At 33.8% G+C, this 22,115-nt stretch overlaps 2 protein-coding genes across 13 annotated transcripts in view; one reads left to right on the plus strand and one right to left on the minus strand.

Annotated features, from left to right (window-relative positions):
- LOC133835510 (autophagy-related protein 2 homolog B) overlaps positions 1 to 15,955 on the minus strand; it is a 93,890-nt gene extending 77,935 nt beyond the window's left edge. For 6 of the 12 annotated variants that reach the window (XR_009893592.1, XM_062265472.1, XM_062265475.1 and 3 more), the window contains exons 1-4: positions 15,714 to 15,953; positions 11,656 to 11,977; positions 8,864 to 9,978; positions 4,033 to 4,307 (exon numbers count right to left, since the gene is read on the minus strand). Coding sequence is in view for 10 of the 12 variants with exons in the window: in XM_062265472.1 (XP_062121456.1) it covers positions 4,033 to 4,307; positions 8,864 to 9,978; positions 11,656 to 11,977; positions 15,714 to 15,878 (1,877 nt within the window). In the remaining 2 variants the exon portion in view is untranslated. Of the gene's footprint in view, positions 1 to 4,032; positions 4,308 to 8,863; positions 9,979 to 11,655; positions 11,978 to 15,713 lie in introns of all 12 variants that reach the window. The other 6 variants (XR_009893593.1, XM_062265481.1, XM_062265483.1 and 3 more) reach the window with 3 other exon arrangements.
- A 2,756-nt stretch (positions 15,956 to 18,711) lies between these two features.
- On the plus strand, positions 18,712 to 20,713 carry LOC133838896 (small ribosomal subunit protein uS5m). The gene is given in 3 exon segments (XM_062270146.1): positions 18,712 to 18,937; positions 19,559 to 20,514; positions 20,516 to 20,713. Coding segments are annotated over 3 exon segments (1,221 nt in total). The 5' UTR covers positions 18,712 to 18,810; the 3' UTR covers positions 20,654 to 20,713.
- The last annotated feature ends 1,402 nt before the right edge of the window (positions 20,714 to 22,115 follow it).

The raw sequence follows: 22,115 nt of genomic DNA on the forward strand, positions 1-22,115 counted from the left end.
AAAAAGGCGCGGGTTTGAGCTGGTGTGTTAGAGCTCGCGTTGTCATGGTGCAGAGTGATCCATCTTTCCTTGTTCGTTTTTCGAATTTCTACAAGGACTTCAGGCTAACAAATTGTGGTGTACCACCGTCCCACATTGCTGAAGCGAAACAGTCGCCTCATAACCAATGTTACCGATGAAACAGGCGACCATTTGCTTCTTAGTGTTTCTTTCACGAACAACTTTTGTTGGATTTGGCTCCTCAAAGACCCATCCGGTCGATTTTTGTTTTGTTTTGGGCTCATAACCATAGATCCATGATTCGTCACCTGTGACGATCTTATAAATGTCTTTTAAAGCACCGCGAATGTATTTTTTAAAAATTTCTTTGAACCAATCCACACAAGCCTTTTTTGAGCAATTGTCAAATTGTGCGGGATCCAATGAGAACAATCCTTTTTTACGACCAGGTGTATATGAAATATCAAATGTATTCTGATGGAAGAAATGTAAAAGGATGTCTCTATCTCACGATATGTCACATGACGATCCTGCATTTTCAGTTCACGCACGGCATCAATATCAGCCACGATAGAATTCACTAAGCCAGTTTTTCATAGGACTATTTAAGATTTAGGTTCATCGACACACTTTTGTCGTGATAATTCACGTCGAAAGTTGTGAAAAATTATTGCTCTAAAGTCTTCACGAGTTAATTCCATTTTTCTGCCGAGGTAAGTTTTTGATTAATCGTTTATCGATATCAAACGTGGCGCACATGAAAAAGTTGTATGGAGCTTTTATCGATAAAAGTCCAAACTTTTTTTTAGGAAATAGCCAAATGGTCCTAATATGGCTAGAAGTGACCTAGGCCAGAAACTTAAATAGCAACCCTCGTAAAATGACTAGCCAATTCCCTCTCAAAAACGTTCCATCATCATGAAGATCCTCTAATTTAACATCCAAAGCCTGATCTACAACAACAACAAACAACTTCTGTATATGTATCTCGACAAGAACAACACAGATATTCTTTCAGAAATCTGGGTTATGGACAACAGAGATTGTAGCATACCTGATTACAAATTTTATTGCAAGCCTAGGGAAGTCGGATATGGAGGGGTAGGAATTTATATCAAAAGCAACATCACGTTTAAACTACTAAATCCCATTACCAAAATCGAATGCGTTGGTATTCAAACGATAAATTTGAAACATAATCTAAATATCTTTAGTATTTATTCCTCCCCCTCCACCACAGCTGCGGACGTTGGACTTGGTTTGCAGAGTATCTTCTACATTGAAGCCGGTTGACATCCAGCCCAGTCCAGGTAGCCCAAGCTCTAACTCCAAAGGCCATCTTGTGGAAGATGCTGCCATGGACGCGGTCTGTATTTGCCTTAATGACGGTTCTCCCATATTTTCCCGTAGTTTAAACCAATCCTCCGTCTTAGATCTAGCGTTTACCAATTCAAGAGCAAGCAATATTAGATGGTTAGCGCACGATGTGCCCATTACAAACAGTCCTTATTTCCCAATATTCATCTGCTTTGATAACCTTCCCTCATCAACATCACATCGAAAAATTTTACATCACAAAATCACAGATGCCTTCGCTAAGCGTGAATTCACCACCCTAGAGGACCTAGGCGAGAGTGTTAAAAAAAAATCACAAAGCAGCACACTATTACAATTAGTTAGGAAAATAGATACAAGCTAAAGAAATGGTGGGACTCTGACGTAGACAGGCTGTTTAGATTGAGAAATGCTAGCAGGAAAAAGTTTTACAGCACGAAAAATGGAGAAGATGCGCTGAAAGCCTTTTAAGAATAGATAGAATATAGATAGAAACTTTCAAAATCTAGTTAAAAATCGCAGGAAGTCCAGCTTCCAAGAATTTGTGAACGAATTTTCCTCAGCTTCAAATGAACAAGACCTATGTGCCCCCAGTACCCTCGTAATATGCCCTTCGACCCTATCAGACTTCAATGAATTTGTGACTGCTAGAAATCCCAACTCCTTCAGAGGTCTAGATGACATTTCATACAAAATAATCTAAAAGCTGGATCACAAAAAGAAATGCTGTTTTCTGGAGATTCTAAACAAGAAATGGTCCATGGGCGTCATTCTTGAAAGCTAGAGAAAGCAGGATTAGAATAGTCCCGATCCCTACGAAAGGTATGGACACCTCAATAGTTAGTAATTACAGACCAATTTAGTGTCCCTTTTAAAATACTAGTAAAGGGGCTAGTGAAACAAAGAATAGAGAATGATCCCAGAGAGATCTTATGCTTTTCGCCGCCATAGATCTACAGCCTTGGGCATCAATGATCTAATAAATAAAGTTCAATCACTGAAGTCCAAGCAATATCAAGTTTTAGCAGCCTGTCTATACCTTAAAAACCTTTTGATTGCGTGAACATAGACATCCTCCAGAGTAAGCTAAACGAATTACGTTTTGATAGGCATTTGGTCGAGTGGATTGCTAGTTTTTTACGCAGGTGGACACTAGTCAAGTGAAATTGTGAAGTTACAATTGGTAAAGGTGTGTGTCAGGGTAGCTGCCTTAGTCCAACTCTGTTTAATTTGTACACAGTAGTACTCCACGAGCTAAATGGCCCAAACTGCACTCTTTTCCAATACGCGGACGATTTCTTTTTAATTTGCTTTCACAAAGAATACAATTCAGCATCCGATCTACTTCAACAAAAGATAAATGAATTTCAAATTGTTGGCAATAGCCTAGACCTTCAATTCAACGCAGCCAAGTCCAATGTCATTCACTTTAGCACTCACAGAAGACCCTACCCATTTTCCATCAAAACAGGCCTATAAAAGAGCCAAAATCAGCCAAATTAAATACCTTGGCAGAGTCTTGTCAGCGTCTAGCTCCTCGTCAGCACATATTGACCAAACGACCTCTGAGACATCCAAAGCGTGTACTTTCCTTCGGCTCCTAAGCGACTGTCGTTTTGGCATACATCCGACAAAAAGCCTAACTCTTTACAAGGCTACTTGAGAAGCAACCTCAGCAAATCAGCTTTATCCAAGATGCAAAGCCACTCAAATTACCAGTTACGAAAAGCGCTGGGACTCATAAAGTGTACACCCGTCCCAATAATTTACCATCTTGCTGCTGAATTGCCTCCACTCTATCGCTACAAATTCACAACAAAGTCTTTGCCTTAAACCTTTCCGCAAGAGAAATAATATGTGTCAAAAAACATACAGACAGTTCGCAGACGTGTTTGAGCATATCGAGGGAATCTGTTATCCATTGCAAAAAACTGACCAGCTTTACTTACTTTTTTAAAGGTTCCGCAAAGAACAAAAAATCAATATGAAATTCTAGTATTCTCCTTCTATTTAATGAAAAAATTGCACATTTAAAAAACAATAATTTTGAGTTTTTTTTTGCTGACGGGTCTGTTACAAGAACACATTCGAGTGCAGCTTTTTTGCACGAGAGATCAAAGCACATAGCCAGTTATTACACAGACAAAGTACTGTGTGGATTTCAAAGACAACAAGAGATATGTTATTATTGCCTAAAATAAGATTGTTTTATATTTTTAACATTTTTGTATTCTTTATGATTTTTAAAATCTTACAATCTGATACAGCCTGTATATGTTATTTAAAATATTATTTTATATGACAAAAGCTGTCAGGTTTTAGTTGCTTTGGTTGACAATCTTGTATATATTGTAATCTATGGTAAAATTTTAATATGAAATATACCTATGTATATACCAAATATAACCTTCAGTATAATTTCGTATTTTATCGGTATTTTAATTTGGCATATGTTAAGAATGATACCTCACAGTTTTAGTTTTATTGAAAATGGGTATCTTACGGTCGAGTACAATCGACTGGTTTTTGATGAAAAAGTCTAGATAGCTGCCACCACAGTTGAGCACACTTGACTTTGTTAATGTTATTGCTTCTAACGATTTAGCGACAGTCGGTACAACTATTAATTCAACCAGCAGTTGAATACCATTGAATTTCCTATTCCGATAGTCGAACATAAAAGTATAAATCACTTACCTAATCTGTAACTTGAATGAATTGCACTTCAAGTGAATATCCATAGGGATTGAGTCATCTTGCAATGGTTTGTTAGTATCACTCTCTTTGTCGAATGGAGACAACTCAAGCAGATCCCTCAATCGATCATAAATTGTAATATCCATATCTATAGTACACTCATCAAGAATACATTCAATTTTATTGCTACTTCTGTTTGAATTCTGTTTAAAGAAGCATGAAGATGTATGGGATAGAACGAATTCAGGCCGAGTGTGATATCCTTCGAAACAATTCTGAAAATAAATATATTAATACTAATTATAATAATCCAATTAGTATATTATTAAATGTCGGACATCTTCCTTATTCTTGGTATATTATATTAAACTAAAACGTTAAGACACATGACTCATTCACAATAATTTAATCCAAGAACAGAAGCAGATTCCGGCAGCAAAAGTATTTACAAAAGAAGTAAGAAAGGTACCCGTTACCAAATTAATATATTTACCAAAATAATATATCGCAAAAATACTTAAACATATATGAAAGGATATTTTCATTCAAAATATACCATAGAGTGCAAAATATACTAGATTGTCAGTCAAAGCAACTAAGATCCCACTGCAGTAGTCGTTTTCCCCCATACAAAAGTTTTTCCTTACTATCTTAAACATTTTTAATCTGAGCACGACTTTCAGGAATGATAAAAACAGTAGATATTATTGCATATTTCTATTTAATTTTAACCAAATTTTCAGAAATCACATAGATCATTGTGTGTAAAATGAAAAAATTTGAAATTATAATTTTTTTCCCCGAGGTGGCTCAAACAAGACTAACAGATGTAAAAAAAAAAATGCTCATTTATACAACCTATACAAGAACCTATACATAAATATGGGTAATTCTCTGACAGATGTCGCGTGCCACCATCTTTTCAGTGAAAAAAAATCATAACCTGAAACAATTTTAAAAATTAGAAAAGGTTACTCTTATAGCTCTAGATTAGTACTTTAATTAGAGCTAAGAATGGTTTTGGAATTTTCTTTCTGTTTTGTTTTCTGTTCTAATAATTGCAAAAATTAACAAATTCGTACGCAAAACCAAAAAATGAACGTATTTATATATTTTATCGTAAAGCAAAACAAGTTTCTAAAATTAATCTTAGCTCTAAAAATAGTACTAATCTAAAGCTTTAAGAATAACCTTTACTTATTTTTAAATTTTTTTTAATTTGTTTTTTATTTTTTTTACTCTAAAGGTGGTCGCACATACATATATGATGGGGGCGAACATACCTTTGGCCTATTATTTGGTATTCCCATATTTGATTTATTCACGTCAAATCCTGGAGATCATTTTATTAATTTATTTCATGATTTTTTTAAGAGCATATGGGTAATCCTCCACAAACTGCAACCGCCGCCAAAAATTTCAAAGTATGTTTTCTTCACATAGCTTTATAGGGATAATATTAAATTTAACTAATATAAGCGTATTTTACATTTACGTATAACACATTTTGAAATATTTCAATGCATAATCAAAGATGAGCTAAAGTTCTGTTTTGAACATTTTTACTACAAGTTTGGTTTTGATTTATTTTTTTAAAGAGAGTCAGTCAGTGTGCATTGATTCTCGCAGTTTAAAATCTGGTTTTACATCCTTGGACATTTCTTCCACCAGAATACATTTGATATTACATAAACACCTGGTCGTAAAAAGGGATTGTTCTCGTTGGATACCGCACAATTTAACAATTGCTCAAAAAAAAGCTCGTGTCGATTGTAAAGAAATTTTGAAAAAATACATTCGCGGTGCTTCAACAGACATTTATAAGAGGTGAGAAATCATGGATCTATGCTAATGAGCCCAAAACAAAACAACACGAACACAACGATGCTATATCTATTAATGATAAATTTCTTATCAGTTTCTATTTCTGTCAGGTGCGACTTGCATCTACTTATCTGCACTGCAGTTTTAAAACGATCCTGCAGGCTCGTTCTCATAATAAAGAGATCTTCACGTGGTGTGTTTTTACCTGTTCCTTTTTTCCTTTTTACTTCACCTGTCTCACGATATTTTTTTAAAAAACGACGCACTGAGCCTTCATTGAAATGTGTTTCAGCCGCTATTTGCCGATTTGACAAATTTTGTTCAGACAATAAAATAATTTTTTCTTTATCGCGATCAGTGAACTGCTTTTGCTTTGGCATGATTTTACAGGTGTCTTTACAAAAAAAAATGCTTCCAAAAGCAACTTAAGCAACAGCGCTCTTCAAATGACGAAATTACGTCAAAAATAGTCAAGGGAAACCCCTCTAAAAAAATAATGCCCAGAGAATAAAATTTAGGGGAACCCCAGCATAGTGACTGCACAATTTCTAAATTTTTTTAAGTGCGGCTTTTTTTTGTGGCGCTGACTGTAAAGTTTTTGTCCAGTGAGTAATTGAGAAATTGTATCCAAACATATATTTTGCTAGCAAAAAAAAAGTTGTTTAAAATTTGTCGCGACATGGTAAGTAATTTTTTGATGTTTTCGGTAATTAATTTTTATTACTCTTTTTATGCGCAGAAAACAATATAAATTTCATATCATCTGCGCAAATTGAGGGTTTGTCATTATAAGTTACATAGATGAAAAATGCACAACATACCCCATATAAGCCAGATGCATTGGTTTGGGTGCAATAACCAACAGACAAAATCTACTAGAACAGCATTTTTGACATTAATGATATAGTTTGAGTTAGCTAATTAAGTTTCTCATGTACCTAATATGAATATAAAAAGTATATAACTTTATTAAAGATATTTTTAAAAGTATGAAATTTCTGTATACATATGTACATATATTGAATATATTAAAAAACAATGAAAATGGCTCATATGCTAATCTAATTTACTTAAAAAGTCCAAAAACAAGTAAGAAAGCTACAGTCGAGTGTGCTCGACTGTAAGATAACCGCTACCCATTTTGAGTAAAATCAAAATATTGCGGTAATATTGCCAAAATATACCAATACAATATATCACAAAATATTTAAATAAAAAAACCCATAGGGTAGAAGGGTATTATAACTTTGTGCCGGCAGGAAATGTATGTAACAGGTAAGAGGAGGCATCTCCGACACTATAAAGTATATATATTCTTGATCAGCGTCAACAACCGAGACGATCTAGCCATGTCCGTCCGTATGAAACACTGGATCTCAGAGACTAAAAGAGATAGATCTCTAATTTTCGACAGCATTCGTTATGTTTGCACGCAGATCAAGTTTGTTTCAAATTTTTGCCACGCCCACTTCCGCCCCCGCAAATCAAAACAAGTAAGAAAGTTACAGTCGAGTGTGCTCGACTGTGAGATACCCGCTACCCACTTTTAATCAAGACAAAATATTTCGGTATCATTTTCAAAATATACCAAAAATACTCAAAAATCTAAAAATATACCAAATGTTATGTTTGGTATATCGCGCTGGTTATTCAATTTTGGTTCTGTCGAAAATGATGGCGCTATCTCTTATAAACTCTGAGATCTAGGTGTTCATACGGCCAGATTTTTTTGAAAACGAACAATTGCCCAAAATCAATCTTGGCACCAATTATAGAGCCAACCAAGAGTTTCAAGTTTTACAAAATTAAAATAATGACTTGGCACATGTATTTCACCACACTCGATTCTAGCTTTCTTACTTTTTTTAAACAAAAGTTGCCTCCGTTGCAGCGGCGTGCCGCGGTGGTTGCGAGCATCTCATCTTATCCTACATATATGAGGTTTCGATAACTTGGATCTAGGGAATTCAATTTGTTAAAGTTAAATCAGATAATTTATTCAATTTTTTTTCTATTCCCCATACTTAAGATTGTGTCAAACTTGTTATCGCAAATCCATATTATTTACTTAGCAGCGCCTTTTTATGAAACATAGTCGAAATACTCTTCATAAGTTGCTACCCTGATAACAAAAGTTCTTTTAATATCGAACAAACATATGACATCCACATTGATTTCAATACATAATCAGAATCTTTTATTACATACATAAACTTAATTAATTTTCCCATTAAATTGTTGAGCTGGATTTCAATCTACTTATATGATGGTTAATAATCTGTTTCTCTCTTTAAACTTATTAACGATCATATCACGACTAATCTTTACCATTCCTACTACACCTTGCTTTACCCTCTAAGAGTTCTATGGTATTAATTATATAGATTTTATCAATTGTCTAATGCTAACTAAATTAGAATTAGGTTAATTATATATGTGACAAGTAGGCACGTATATAACTATATGTAGGTTAATTCTATTTTTTTTTAATACATTTTATGTTATTTTTCACATTTTCAATTTTATTCTATTCAAGCGCAAATAACAATGACACATAAATATAAAAACTAATAGATTTAGTAGTCCTGAGAACAGTCAGAGGTGGTATGATAATACTTGAACAAACTAAACAGCACTATGCCTTAAATGTTATGCACATTAAAGAACTAAAAAAAATTTAAAAAAAAAAACAGCTTGGGGCATCAAATTTCTTTGAATTTATAAAAAAAAAAAGTCGTAACCGTATACACGTATTGCCAAATATTCTGAATCAGAAATTTTAATTCAAGCAAGTACAAGAAACTGTTTATACTATATAAAACCTTCAGACATTGTAATAAGGTAAATAATATAAATAAAATTCTAATTCATTAGGATAATCATATTTTAGATAACTTTTTTTTATATGAGTGCTAGCAAGTTGGAAAAGATTGTCGTTTCACTGCCCGTTAAAAGTTGACAAGGAAAGAGTCAAAAAATTAATATTACGAATATATTGAGCACTAACCTTTTTTCTATCAAATAAAATGAGGGGATACTCTACATTGTCAACAATTTCATTGAAATCCACCATTGTAGCTGATAATGTTGTTTTCAATATTAACTCTTGAAAAAATCTTTGCTGCTCTCCATTGACCAATAACGAGGATATCATACTAAAAATATAGTTGTTGTTTGGTATTGGGATTGAACTGTTTATTAAATTATCCATTTTACGTGTACTCGGAAAAAAATTATCAGCCATTTTTGAATACTTTATTACACTCTCATCTGTAAATATGTAATTCGGAGCAATATTGCATGCAGAACTTTCCAATAGAATTTCATTATGTAAAATTATTCCAACAATTTTGAATATTTGAATTTTAAATTTCAAAATTTCTCCTGATATTTCGTTGCTTCCGACGTTTATTTGAGTATTACTAAACGTAGTTGCCATACTATTTGTGGATGTGGTTGATATAATCGATTCACAATTTTTAGTTCTTTCAAAATCGTTAAGTAATTTCGACTTTTGTGCATAGTCCCAATCAACATCTTTGTCAATAATGTCAGCCGTTCTCATGGGATAGGATATATTACAATTTTCCGGTTTAATGTCTTCATACGGTTTTAATATTTTATTATTATCTTGTGGATTTTCTTTATTAAATGCCTTTGAAATACGAGTAAGGAGTTTGATTTGACGTGGCGTAAGCATCGTATAAATGTGGTCAATTACTATTTCCAAGTTCACTTTCGGCCCAACTATATTTTCAGTTTGTTTAATGCTAATTTTAAAGTTTTGGTCTCCCATAAATTCAACAATTTTACATAGTCGTCCAATTTCCATTGGTTGTATTTCTCTGTTATTTATTTCAGTAGTCCATATAGTTAACTCAGTTGTCACTAAGTGATGTTTAGCAATCATTGGTAATGTATTAAGAAAGAGAGGTTGCTCATCAGTTTTATTCGTTCTGCCTGGTTCTTTACATTGAGTTGTATTCTTCTCATAACCAGTTTGGTTTTTATACTCTACATGATTTGCTTTAAGCACAACGACAAGTTTCTTGGAAGATTTCGGCAGCTTATACTCAATATTCAGCGTCGTATTGCTTAATTTTGCGTGTATGCGATTAAGAACTAGAAATAAAAATTAAATAATTAGGGTATGTGATATGGTAATATAGTGCAAGCTTATTTCCGTACGCCTGTCTATCCGTACGAAACACTGCATTGCAGAGACTATATAAAATGGAACATTAATTCTTTTTCGTCAGCACTTGTAATGTTTCATATCAAGTATGTTTTAAGTTAATTGTGGTCTAAGAGTCCAAATTAGTGACGATGCCAAAATAAAGCGCTTTAAAAATAGATAAGGAAAAAACACAATAATCGAGTGTACTCGATTGTGAGATACCCGCTACCCGCTTTCAATAAAAATATACCGCATTAATATACCGAAAAATATTTAAAACAGTAAAAAAGGATAAATTGTATTACGTTATTGTATTATGTTCAAAATATACTAGACTGTCTGGCAAAGCAACTAAGACTCGATTGCAGTTCGAGTTTTTTGTCATACGAAAGTATTTCTTAAATAACTTCAACAATTTTTATTTGATCGCAACCAAATTATTATGATTCGATTAATTTTATCTAAAACAAAAACAACAAAAGCTGTTGAAAAATTCATAACTAACTAACTAGTTTCTGAGATCCAGTGTTTCATACGAACGGACGGACAGAATATATACACTTTATAGGATCGGGATTCCTCCTTCTAGGTGCTACTATAGTGGACAAAAAGTAAGGTGTTTATTCTACTAATCTAATTTCGTTCCTTTCTAAGGAGTCACCTCCCGATTTTATTATTTTTTTCGCACAGTAGTATATACATTGCCTGTATCCTATAGCGGTTATAAAAACCAAAAACCCTCAGATCCATGGTCGAGTGAAAAGTTTAAATGCTGATGTGAACATTATAATTGAGATTATTGAAAAAAGATAATGCAAAATTGATTCATTCAATAAAGGAAAACAATATGGAAGCAAAAGCCCAAAGTAAAACTATAGAAAACTAGAAAGTAAAAAGTAGTAAAGGATAGCAAGCAGACAAAACCTTTCTTTAAGACCACCATCACGCGTCAATTATTTAATGATTGTTGTACGATATTTTTACACCCGCTACCCATAGGTTAAAAGGAATCATCTGCAACCCCATAAAGAATACATATTCATGATCAGCGGCAACAGCCGAGCCGATATAACCATGTCCTTCTGTCCGACCGTCCGTATGAGAACCTAGATCTCAGAGACAGAGATCTCAGAGAGACAGAGAGATAGAGAAAATGTGGTTGCGATCAGACAAAAATTGTCGAAGTTATTAAAGAAATTCTTTTGTATAGGAAAATTCACCCACTTACTAGGGTTCTTATTTGTTTTGGCTGATAGTCTAGTATGTTTTGCACTGTATAGTATTTGAATGTAGCACTATACAAATATACAAAAATACAATTTGTCTCGGCTTATTACGGTATATTATTTTAGTTTTTTTTTTTTTGAGTAATGCAGTCGTGTTTTGTTTTAATTCAAAATGGGTAGCGCGTAACTCACAGTTGAGCCAATTCAACTGTAGCATTGATTTCTTTAAATTTTAAAGATTTTAAAGATAGGAAAATTTAATTTGATATGGTGAGAGCCATGTTCGATAAAGTTGGTAAATCTGCTAAAAACTTTAAAATTTTAGGGTTTCTGAAGAATCTGAAATAATTAAACCAAAATTTGCAGCAACATTTTCCACTCTTCCTGTAAACTCACCATTATCAATTGTTTCAGCAAATTTTTCTAGTCCAACTAGTGTGTTGCTGTGGTTTAAAAACGGTATGTCTTCATCAATTTGCTTCATACATTCTTCTGCCATTTGCATAGAGCTGCTTACAGATGACCACATCGATTCTAGCATGGTTGTGGCACTTTGAGACCGGGTTACTGGCCTCACAGTTATAGTCATATCTGAGATGTTTAGAGAGCTGTCATTTGTCATCAAAGCATTCCATGGTACCATTACGGTCAAACATCCAATGTGTCCAGAAATAACTTCAAAAGCCCAACCCTGCTCTTCAAATAATTCATTTATAGCCTGAAAAAAGTAAAAAGCAAGTTTATTGAATTACAATAGAAGCATATTAGTGTCATAGGATAGACGTACATACGTTTACTTGCATAAAAATTAATTTAAAATGTATTATTTTTTTGATGATTGAAAAGAAGTTGATTTGCTAAAATAATTATACGAATTTAAGGAATCACAAAATTGTGTTTTTTCAACATTTTCTTAAATTAACACCAAATAAGGTGTATTTCTCTTGGGCACTTTTGAATTTTGTATAAATATATTATTTTCGAACTTAAATTTGTAGATGGTGTTAATTTTTGATTATTAGAAAAAAAATCAGTAATAAAATAACTTCATATATATATGTTCGTATAACACGCAAAGGAAGTTTGTTTTCGATTTTTGCCACGCCGATTTCCGACTCCTCAAATTGAAAAAATCGTGTAGCAAGCGCAGTTTTGAAGATTTTTTGGTATTTATGGTTCTTGAATTTTGTCACTAAACATTGCAATACAATTTAAACGCATATGTATTGCAATGTCAAGTTTCACTGTTATGTTTTCAAATTGTCAGAAATATCGAGCATCTGTGTATCTTTCTTCACGAGTGCAGTTGCCTGTGTATTAGACCTTCGTGTTATTCTTGCAAGTCACAGTATGTATTATTATATGTTACGTACATATGTTAATAACAATAATAACTTTTAATGACGCCTTTTTAAATTTGTAATTTATTTTATAACTTTTTATATTTTTTTCGACTTGTTGTTTATGCTCTTATTTAATTTATGATAATTTAATATTAAACGTTACAGTAATTCACGCAGACCATGTTTAGTTTAGATTTTCGGAACGCTCCACATCAAGACCAATTGAAAAAAACGAATAGCAAAGGAAGAATGATTTTTGGTACATATAACCACTAACCATATAATATATAGATGCTTCAACTCTTGAAATAGAAACGTAGATATCATTCGCAACAGTATTATTGCGACCCCAGAAGAGCCGAGCGCTGCGATTAGAATCCCAGAGCCTCTTCGGCTCATCTCGAAGTTCGAACGCAGCGTACTTCACATCGGTGTTGCCAGTTTAGATTAGTATAAACTAGTTCTAGCATATTTAAAAATGGAAAAAGATTGTAAAATATGCATCTAGCTTATAGCTTAAAGTATAGCTTATTTTAATATTAATCTAGCATATTCTAGTTTTAAATCTATTTGCGACATAAACGGTTTGTGACAAATGCCAAAAAAAGATATACATATGTACATACATATGTATGTATAAACAAATTTTTCGCGGCATCAAAAGAGCACATGTTAGCAATGGTCTTTAATAAGACATACATACATCTATCACCTTTGAATTGGTGTTTTTATACCCGCTACCCATAGGGTAGAAGGGTATTTTAAATTTGTGCCGGCAGGAAATTTATGTAACAGGTAGAAGGAGGCATCAACAGCCGAGACGATCTAGCCATGTCCGACCGTTCGTCTGTGTGTCTGTCCGTCCGCCCGTATGAAACACTGGATCTCAGAGACTATAAGAGATAGAGCTATAATTTCTTTTCTACAGCATTTGTTATGTTTGCACGCAGATCAAGATTGTTTCAAATTTTTGCCACGACCACTTCCGCCCCCGCAAATCAAAAAAAAAGCAAGAGTTGGTATATACAATAATTTTGGTATATACAATAATAACTAGTAGGTATGATTTCTGAAAATTTGGTTGCGATCAGATAAAAATTGTCGAAGTTATTTAAGAAATACAGTAGAATCCGGTTATAACTACTCCGCTTATAGCGTCCGACCGGTTATTACGACGAAAACTCGATGGCTTGGTTGGTCCCCATACAAACTTATATTAAAGCGCCTCCGCTTACAACGTCTCCACTTTTACCGACGAAATTTTTCAGAATTCAACCGGATATAGCGACGAAAAAAAAAAAATTCAGCGTAAAATTGCCAACAAATTTAAGCATCAAACGGCGTAATTAGAAATGTATGTATTTATCAGTGATCGGCGCCCTTGCTTGTGTGCGTATCAGCGACACGAAGCTCTTAGACTCTCACTACTCTCTGTCAGTTTTAACCGCCGCCTTAGCAACGCTGCTGTTAGAGAGAGACAGTCGAAGTGCAATGCTGACGTCACACAAATGTTTACAGCGTGCGTGTGCAGACCACATAGCCTATTCCGTTATATTTCTAGTTTTTTCTGCTTTTTGAATGCGTAATTTCGCCAAATGTGAGTTAATGCGCAAAATGCGCAATGAAGAGGTCATTTAGTTTAAGCTCGACCACTTGTGCATTACACCAGCAAAATGTCTCAAAAAACTTTTTTTTTATTTAAAAATTAATTTGTTTTATTTTAGAAGCCTATTACGAACTGGCAACCATAAAATAAACAAAAAACAATTTTTTTTTTTTTTGCTCCTTCCGGTTAGTGCGTCCTCCGGTTATAACGACGTAAAATGGTCGGTCCCTTGAAAGTCGTTATAACCGGAATCTACTGTATATGGGCAATAATAGGTAGGTGTTATGACTTTGGGCTTTGGCTGACAATCTGGTATATTGTGGCGTCTATGGTATATTTTGAATGCGGTACTATATCAATATAACAAATATACCGTTTGGTATATTTTTAATATTGTTGTAGTATGTTTGGTATATTTTGAAAATAATACCGGATTATTTTGCTTTTACTCAAAATGGGTAGCGGGTATCTCACAGTCACAGACTGTAGCTTTCTTACTTGCTTCTTTTGGAAACTGTCGCAATGGAAATTTAAAGACCTAATTATAAATATAGCCCCCAATGATTTTTGCCACCCACTCAAAAACTTAATAAGGTTTCATGTTTTCTCTCTTTTGGGGATAGCTTTTTTAACATTTTTTTTAATTTTACTTATTCTAGCTTATTTTTTTTCAAAACTTTAGCTTATACGGGTGCTCAAAACCTGGCAACACTGCTCGTGTCTTAGATGTTTGCAGTTAAATGGCGCCTGTATGGACTGCATTGCATACATATGTACATAACTTTTAACTTCACTTCGCTAGTCCGAATGTTTCTGTTGCTGAGTTTCCAAAAACCTTGATCCGAACGTTTTTTAAAACTGCAAACTACTGTGATCAGCAATGAAAAGTGGAATCCTAATTTTTGTTAAGTGCAGCAAATGGGAATAAAAAAAATGCTTGAGTCTATACATTTGTGTATTTTATTGACATATGTATGTACATGTGTACATAGGCACGCTTAGCACACTTGCTTGTCAATCGACTATAGAGAATTTGCCTCATATTCCATACAAACTTAGTTTATGACAATTTCGATGTGTTCTCATATGTACATTTTTTAACAGGCTCTGTATGGGAATTTCTGAATTTTTACATGATAAAAGATTTTATCTTCCGTATGTTAATAAATAGAACATATATACATATGCGAACATATAAAATTTATATTATAAACATACATATGTAAACTTAAAACGTTGAACTAAATTATTGACAATAAAATGGATCATACAATTATTTATCATTGACTGTAAATAGGTAAGGCGCAATAAATACACATATCTGTATGCACATATGTACATTCGTACATACATATGATTGTTTAAATTCAAGTATGATACTTTGATCGTATTAAACTTATGACCTACATATAAACAGCTTTACATCAGGTATGAATAGCTTAGCAAAAAAATCTAATCAAAGCATTGCTTTGTTGGTAAATAATCAATTTTCAAGCAGAACTTACATTTACTTTTAGTGAAATATTTTTAACAACAGCTTTTCCATTGTAAAGATCCACTTTTAACTGTTCTAAATTTAGATTATTTTCGAAAAACTGTCCCAAATACCTTTGTAAGAGGTATCTGCACGTCTTAGTTTTCAATCCATCCCATAGATTAAACCAAGACATTTTAATTAATTGAAATATTATTTGATGAATCAATCTTTCAGCTTATCCTTTGTTATTGTTTTTATTGATTTAGTTATGACAGATTTTATATCGATAAATCACCACAACAATCTATCTACAAATACGATATATCGCATAGAGATTGTAGTCTTATAGCCTATTTCCACCTCACTCAGTTTTGTTTACGTTTTTTTAAAGTCCCGTTTCGGGGTTTCCATTGGCACGAACCGAAAAATAAGGGCAACGGTAAATTTCTCACTATGGCCGCTTTGAAATGTCAGCTGTTCAAATGTAAACACAAGTTGGATTCAAAAAGCAGCACGCGCATTTCTAAAATGGAAAATTTTCTTAAATTGCAAGATTTTTATGAGGATTTTAACGATGTGGAGGAAGTGTAGGTCATTGCCAATAGTAAAGAAATCGTCATCAGTTTGGGCCTATGTAAGTAGAATTGCTTGCAGCAATGTAATATTTACATGAATATATTTACTTTTTAGTAACGGCATGGGTGTTTTTGGGAGCGTGATATTCCTGGAAACAGTAAATTTTTTTTGAAGATAATTTTCGAATTAATACGGAGGAGTTTGACATCCTTGTGTAGCGCCTTCGTGGATTGGCCATAAAAGACACTACATTTCTCCTCCCATAACTCGAACAACATAGCCTCGTTGATGCCACTCCACGATATTTACGGCTTTCGAGTTTATTGGCTCATGTAAAATATGAAAAATTTGCTTTAATAAGCAAAATAACATTTCTATTTTTCTATTTTCATACCTTGGCGCACTTAAATGTCAGCTGTTTGTTTAGTGCTGAGCTCTTTTTCGTTGTCATATCGATAAAAATATCGCATAATTACCCAAAAAGTGTGTTCGCTATTTCTACGTAGCTCGCGAACGTAGAAAAACCGACGTTTTTCATATGGGTTTTTACATGGGGCGAACGTAACATTCGGACTGAACGAAAAAAAAACCAAAGAAAACCGAGGTTTTGGGTGCAGTGGAAATAGGCTATTATTATAGCCTTTTTTCACTGCATCAAAAAACCTCGGTTCTTTTCCGTTCAGGTCGAATGTTACGTTCGTCCCATGTAAAAACCCATAAGAAAAAAAGGCGGTTCGAAACGTAAAAGAACTGAGTGGCAGTGGAAAAAGGCAATTAATCCAATATGTAGACCAAGGGCATTTGCTGCAATGATGTTCTATGATGCCAACGCTTACACCAAAATTGCATCACGCCACCAGCTGTTTAGCGATGAAAAAGTAAAAAAAAACTGAGGCAGGAAGAAGAATGTCAAAAGCTCTAGAAACAAATCAACCGGCAAATTAGCAATTTAATAAATTATGCGACGCTGAGAACATTCAAAAATTATATGTTTGTCCAAATTATTTATTATTTATCAATTGATTTTACTTATATCTGTTTTAGATCGTAATAAGCAACTTGGCGAATATCTTTTAACATTTTCCTATGTCTCTGTCAATTTCCCTTCCTTTTTGCATCAGCTTGAATGAGCAAACTCGCACGATTCAAAACACTGGGGTGAAAAAATAATCAAACTCAGGCAGGAATAACAAGTATATCAGTGGAGTAATAGAAGCAAATCAATTAAAAATGAGCAATTTAATAAACTATATGACACTGAAGATATTCAATAAGTAGAGGTTTATATACATTTAAACTAAATATAACCTTTTTCTGTTTCGCATTATAAAAAGCCCCCTTAAACAGTTTTTCAAATAATGTGAGTTTGTTGGAAGCGTTTGCATCATAGAATCGCATTCAAGTACATGCGCTTGTTCCACTTAGGGTAATATACGGGGTGGTATAAATTTTATTCTGGAAACGTAATTATTGTAAAAATATACAAAAACAACAATTAATCAAATTTATTATTAATTTTACAAAAACTAATTATTTTTAGTTTTATAAATTTAGCCTTTTATTCCATTTTAGGCATAAAGCACGGGTTTTAGATAAAGATAATCGCTATACATATGTACATAAATCTGCGCAACTTCATATGAGAAGAACGCATGTTAAGAGTTTTCATGGCGGCATTTCTTTGTTACAGTCCTTGCTCAAGATAAATAGGTGGTGTCAACACTCCGATACTGGAATGTACATGGATCTCAAGTCAGTTATTCCACAATCGAAAAAAATGTTTCTAACAAAATAATATTGAAAAGAAATTGTTTTTTCTTTGAAGAGTAAACAATTAAAGCTATGGATACACAGGACTATCCATAAATTTAGAAACAACCACAAAGTTGCAACAAAATGTGGTTGGGATATTTACATATGTACATATGTATGTAGCCAAAGAAATATGTGAAGAAGGTGTCATCTATTTCTTTTAAATTAAGTGCATTTAGCTAATTTTAGTCGTTCCACTTATATTTTTTAATATTATTAATATTTAATTTCTTTGCCGGGAAGGCAAATACTTTCAAAATTGTTAAGTGACAGCATAATATATATGTACATACATATATGTATGTACATATAAGAAATGGAGTCTTGACGAGGAGTCCAGTAATGTGTATATATATATGTGTATGTAATACATACTATGTATACACTTCACAAAGCTGTTAATGGAAACATTAGGCAGACGGTTTGACATTTCTGATATGTTTAATGATTCGGCCAGTGTAACCAATATTTTCTATTCTTTTGACAAACTAAATTATAAAAATGCAGTTTGTCTTCAAATTTAAATTTTGAAGTTTAAACATCAACAAAATATTTTGAGGCATTTATTAAACAAATAAAAATGATTATTTAAAAAAAAAAAAGGATTTAAAAACAAAAAATATGTTATCGAAAAAACATACCGATATTTGTATAGTGGCGTCTTATCGATAAATATGCCTAGATATTATTCCAGACCAAATTTACAAAACTAGTTGAATAAAACGAGAGTGCGGGAAATGGCCGGATTACTATTAAAATCCATTCAGAGATGGAAGCCATCCCTTCGTGTGGGCAATTTTGCAAATTTAGGTGGATTATCATCGAATTTATTAATATCTCGTAGTACAAGCTTCTTTAATAAATGTGAGTATCAAATAAATTATGTAAGTCTAATGTGGTTGCTGGTTTCATGTGTCAAGTACCATAGCGTAATAGTTATGTTAGCTAAATTACTTTTGCAATAGGTCAAACTGTATCACAGAGAAAATTGCCCATTACTGTAATCCAGTTTGGAGAAACGGCGAACTCAGGAACTGCAGTCACTGTTCATAATATATAAGGAGTTAAATGAATCAATCCTTAAACAGGCCAGCTAAAAGCGATGTCTATAAAAATAAACATTATGGAAATAAATCATGGGAATTGCTATCAGTGACCTCTGACATGTTGACTCGTTGATAAATATAACAACAAAATATTTTCGAGAAATGTTTGCACTAGTTGGTGGGGCAAATTAAATTCAGGTTTGACAACATCTTTTCCAACAAATTTTCTCGTGGCTTGCTTTATCCGCTGAATAGAAATTTATCTCGAAAACCTCGAATTTCTGACTGATGTTGAAAAATGTTCGAGAACCTACGACAACGAATTGAACGAATTTTTTATTTCACAGAACCTAAACCATTAAGCCATTCGATTTTTTTTGTCTAATTTTGTTAACATTTCTATTCTATATACTCTACTGATTTCTTATCTACTTTATAGTGCCTGCTGAAGATATATGGCGCGGGGTAACAGCTGTTAGTAATGCTGGTAAAAAGCGAGGACGTGGAAAAGGCACAGGAAAAAAAATAGCAAAGGACCTTAATAAAGGGCAAGCTATTGGCATTGGAAAAAAGACGTGTATTTGGCCGGGCTTAAACGCTCCAATCATTAGAGGCAACGAACTTATACATCAACAAAAACATTCTGAAAACATTGATAGAGAGAAAAACATACAAAAAATTCGTGATTCTATGGGAAATTTCAAACAAATGAAATTAAATCCTATAGACCGCGGATGGTCTGGAACCAAAATGCCTGGTCGTAGTATTGGGCCTCCCGACACTGTGGGGGAGGAAGAATTCACTTCATTCGATACATTTGTGCTTGAAAATAAAATAGTTTTTATAATGAAAGGAAACATGGGAAGAAAACGAAGATACTCGGTATTGTCGGTGACTGGAAATAAAAATGGCTTGGCTGGCTTTGCTTTAGCTAAGGGTCCAGAAGTTCGAACCGCTCTTCGAAAATCTAAAAATCGGGCTGGGCAAAAGTTGATGAGCATTAACCTTTATGAAAATAGAACCATAAATCACGACTTTTATACCGGGTTTGGAAAAACAAAAATATTTGTTTCAAAAAAACCTGATGGATATGGATTGGTATGTCATCGCGCTCTACAAACAATATGCAAGGCAATAGGGATAAGAGATTTACATGCAAAAATTGAAGGTTCAACAAATCTCCAACATATTGTAAAAGCGTTCTTTATTGGACTTATGCGCCAAAAAACGTACCAGGATATTGCAAATGAATCGTGTTTACATATTGTTGAAAGTCAAATGGCTAGAAATGGATATACAGAAATAAAAGCCAGTCCTCACATGGACCCTAAGAATGCAGATAACGACCGGATAATTGATTTTATGCAATTCACTTTAGGAAATAAAATAGTGTTACGAAAAAAAATCAGTTCCTCCATTTTACGCTCAATCAATGGGTTATATTAAACATGAAATAAAAAAAGAGCGATTTCGAAATCAAGCTAACGTACGATTACACAAACTTGTTAATAACTACAACTATAACTATTCTTAGTACCAGTATTTATTTTTATTTTTTAATCTGATCGGTTGTATATTATACTATTAAAACATATTTTCTATGTTTTTCTGAAAACACGATACATCTGAATATGTATGTTTATTCATTTGGGATGGAATATGACACCAGAAAGTTTGTATAACAATATAGTGCACTACATCGAAATTCGTTTTCTAACTATATTCAATTAATGTTGTTGCAAAGATGTTTCACTATTTGCTTGGAATTCTTGCAATTGAATTAAGTGAAGGCCCAAAGTTGGGTGGGAAGGGGTCGGAAAAAGGCCTTTTACGTGTTGAAACGAGCCATGGCCTTGATTTCATTTTGAAATACAAATATTTACATATACATATATTATATAACTAAATACATCGAGGGAAAGCTGCGGACAAATTTGTTTTGTATTTTATAAAAGCTACATATTTTACTATAACCCACAAAATAAGAACAAATAAAAAATTAACTATGTCCATGAAATGTGTTTTATTTATTGTGACACCGTCCTGTGGTGTAGTGCGAATGAGATGGTCTAATTAGAGGCTTATGTTCGATGTTTTTACACAACAATAAAAGCAGATAAAACACTTTGTAACTGTCCCATTCATATAAATTTGAAAAGTTACGGTTCTTGCAAAACTAAATTAGAAATAAACCTTTTATTAATAGGAAAAATTATAAAATACATACTCGTTCTAACAGTTAAGTGTGTTTTTTTGGGATATAAATCTTTTTTTTGTCCAGATTATTAAGCAGTTTTCACAATTCCTGTATTGTGGGTGCGGCGACTCCTCTGGGGAGCGGTATCTTCCATCAAGTGGTATCTTAATAAAGAAAGGTTAGGTTAGGTAGGACCGGCTGCCCCTGTACGGGGCAAAGCATAGACCAGTGGAGGTCCGTAGCTGTACCGGTAGCTTATCTACGTCTCAGAAATCGCGCAGTATGGATGCATTTTTGGCAAAAGCCAGCAGCATCCTAGGAGATAGCCGTGAGACGTCCCGAAGATCGTTGTGGCACGGCGAATTAAGGTATTTCAACCGGAGTCGGGATAACGCTGGGCATCTACAGAGAAGATGCTCAAGTGTTTCCTTAACCCCGGGTTCGTTGCATTTCCTGCACTGATCACTGTTCGTGATGCCCAGCTTTACAGCATGGACAGCTGACAGACAGTGGCCAGTTAAAATGCCTAGCATTAGCCTGCAGTCTTTCCTTGAAAGCTGCATGACGAATTTGGTTAAGTTTTTGTTAGTAGAGGCACACATCAGCCTTGCAGTTTTGCACGAGTTGGCATTACGCCAGCTCGCGTCCCACTGAAGTCTAGAGCGCACCTCAATTTCATTGCCTAGAGTTCGCAGGGGTATCGGAACATTGCACATGTTACCGACATCGAGCCCTACTCCCTCTTTGGCGAGAGTGTCTGCGATCTCGTTGCCATCGATGCCCTGGTGGCTTGGGATCC

Source organism: Drosophila sulfurigaster, chromosome 2R (genome assembly GCF_023558435.1).
Source record: "Drosophila sulfurigaster albostrigata strain 15112-1811.04 chromosome 2R, ASM2355843v2, whole genome shotgun sequence".
NCBI lineage: Eukaryota > Metazoa > Arthropoda > Insecta > Diptera > Drosophilidae > Drosophila > Drosophila sulfurigaster.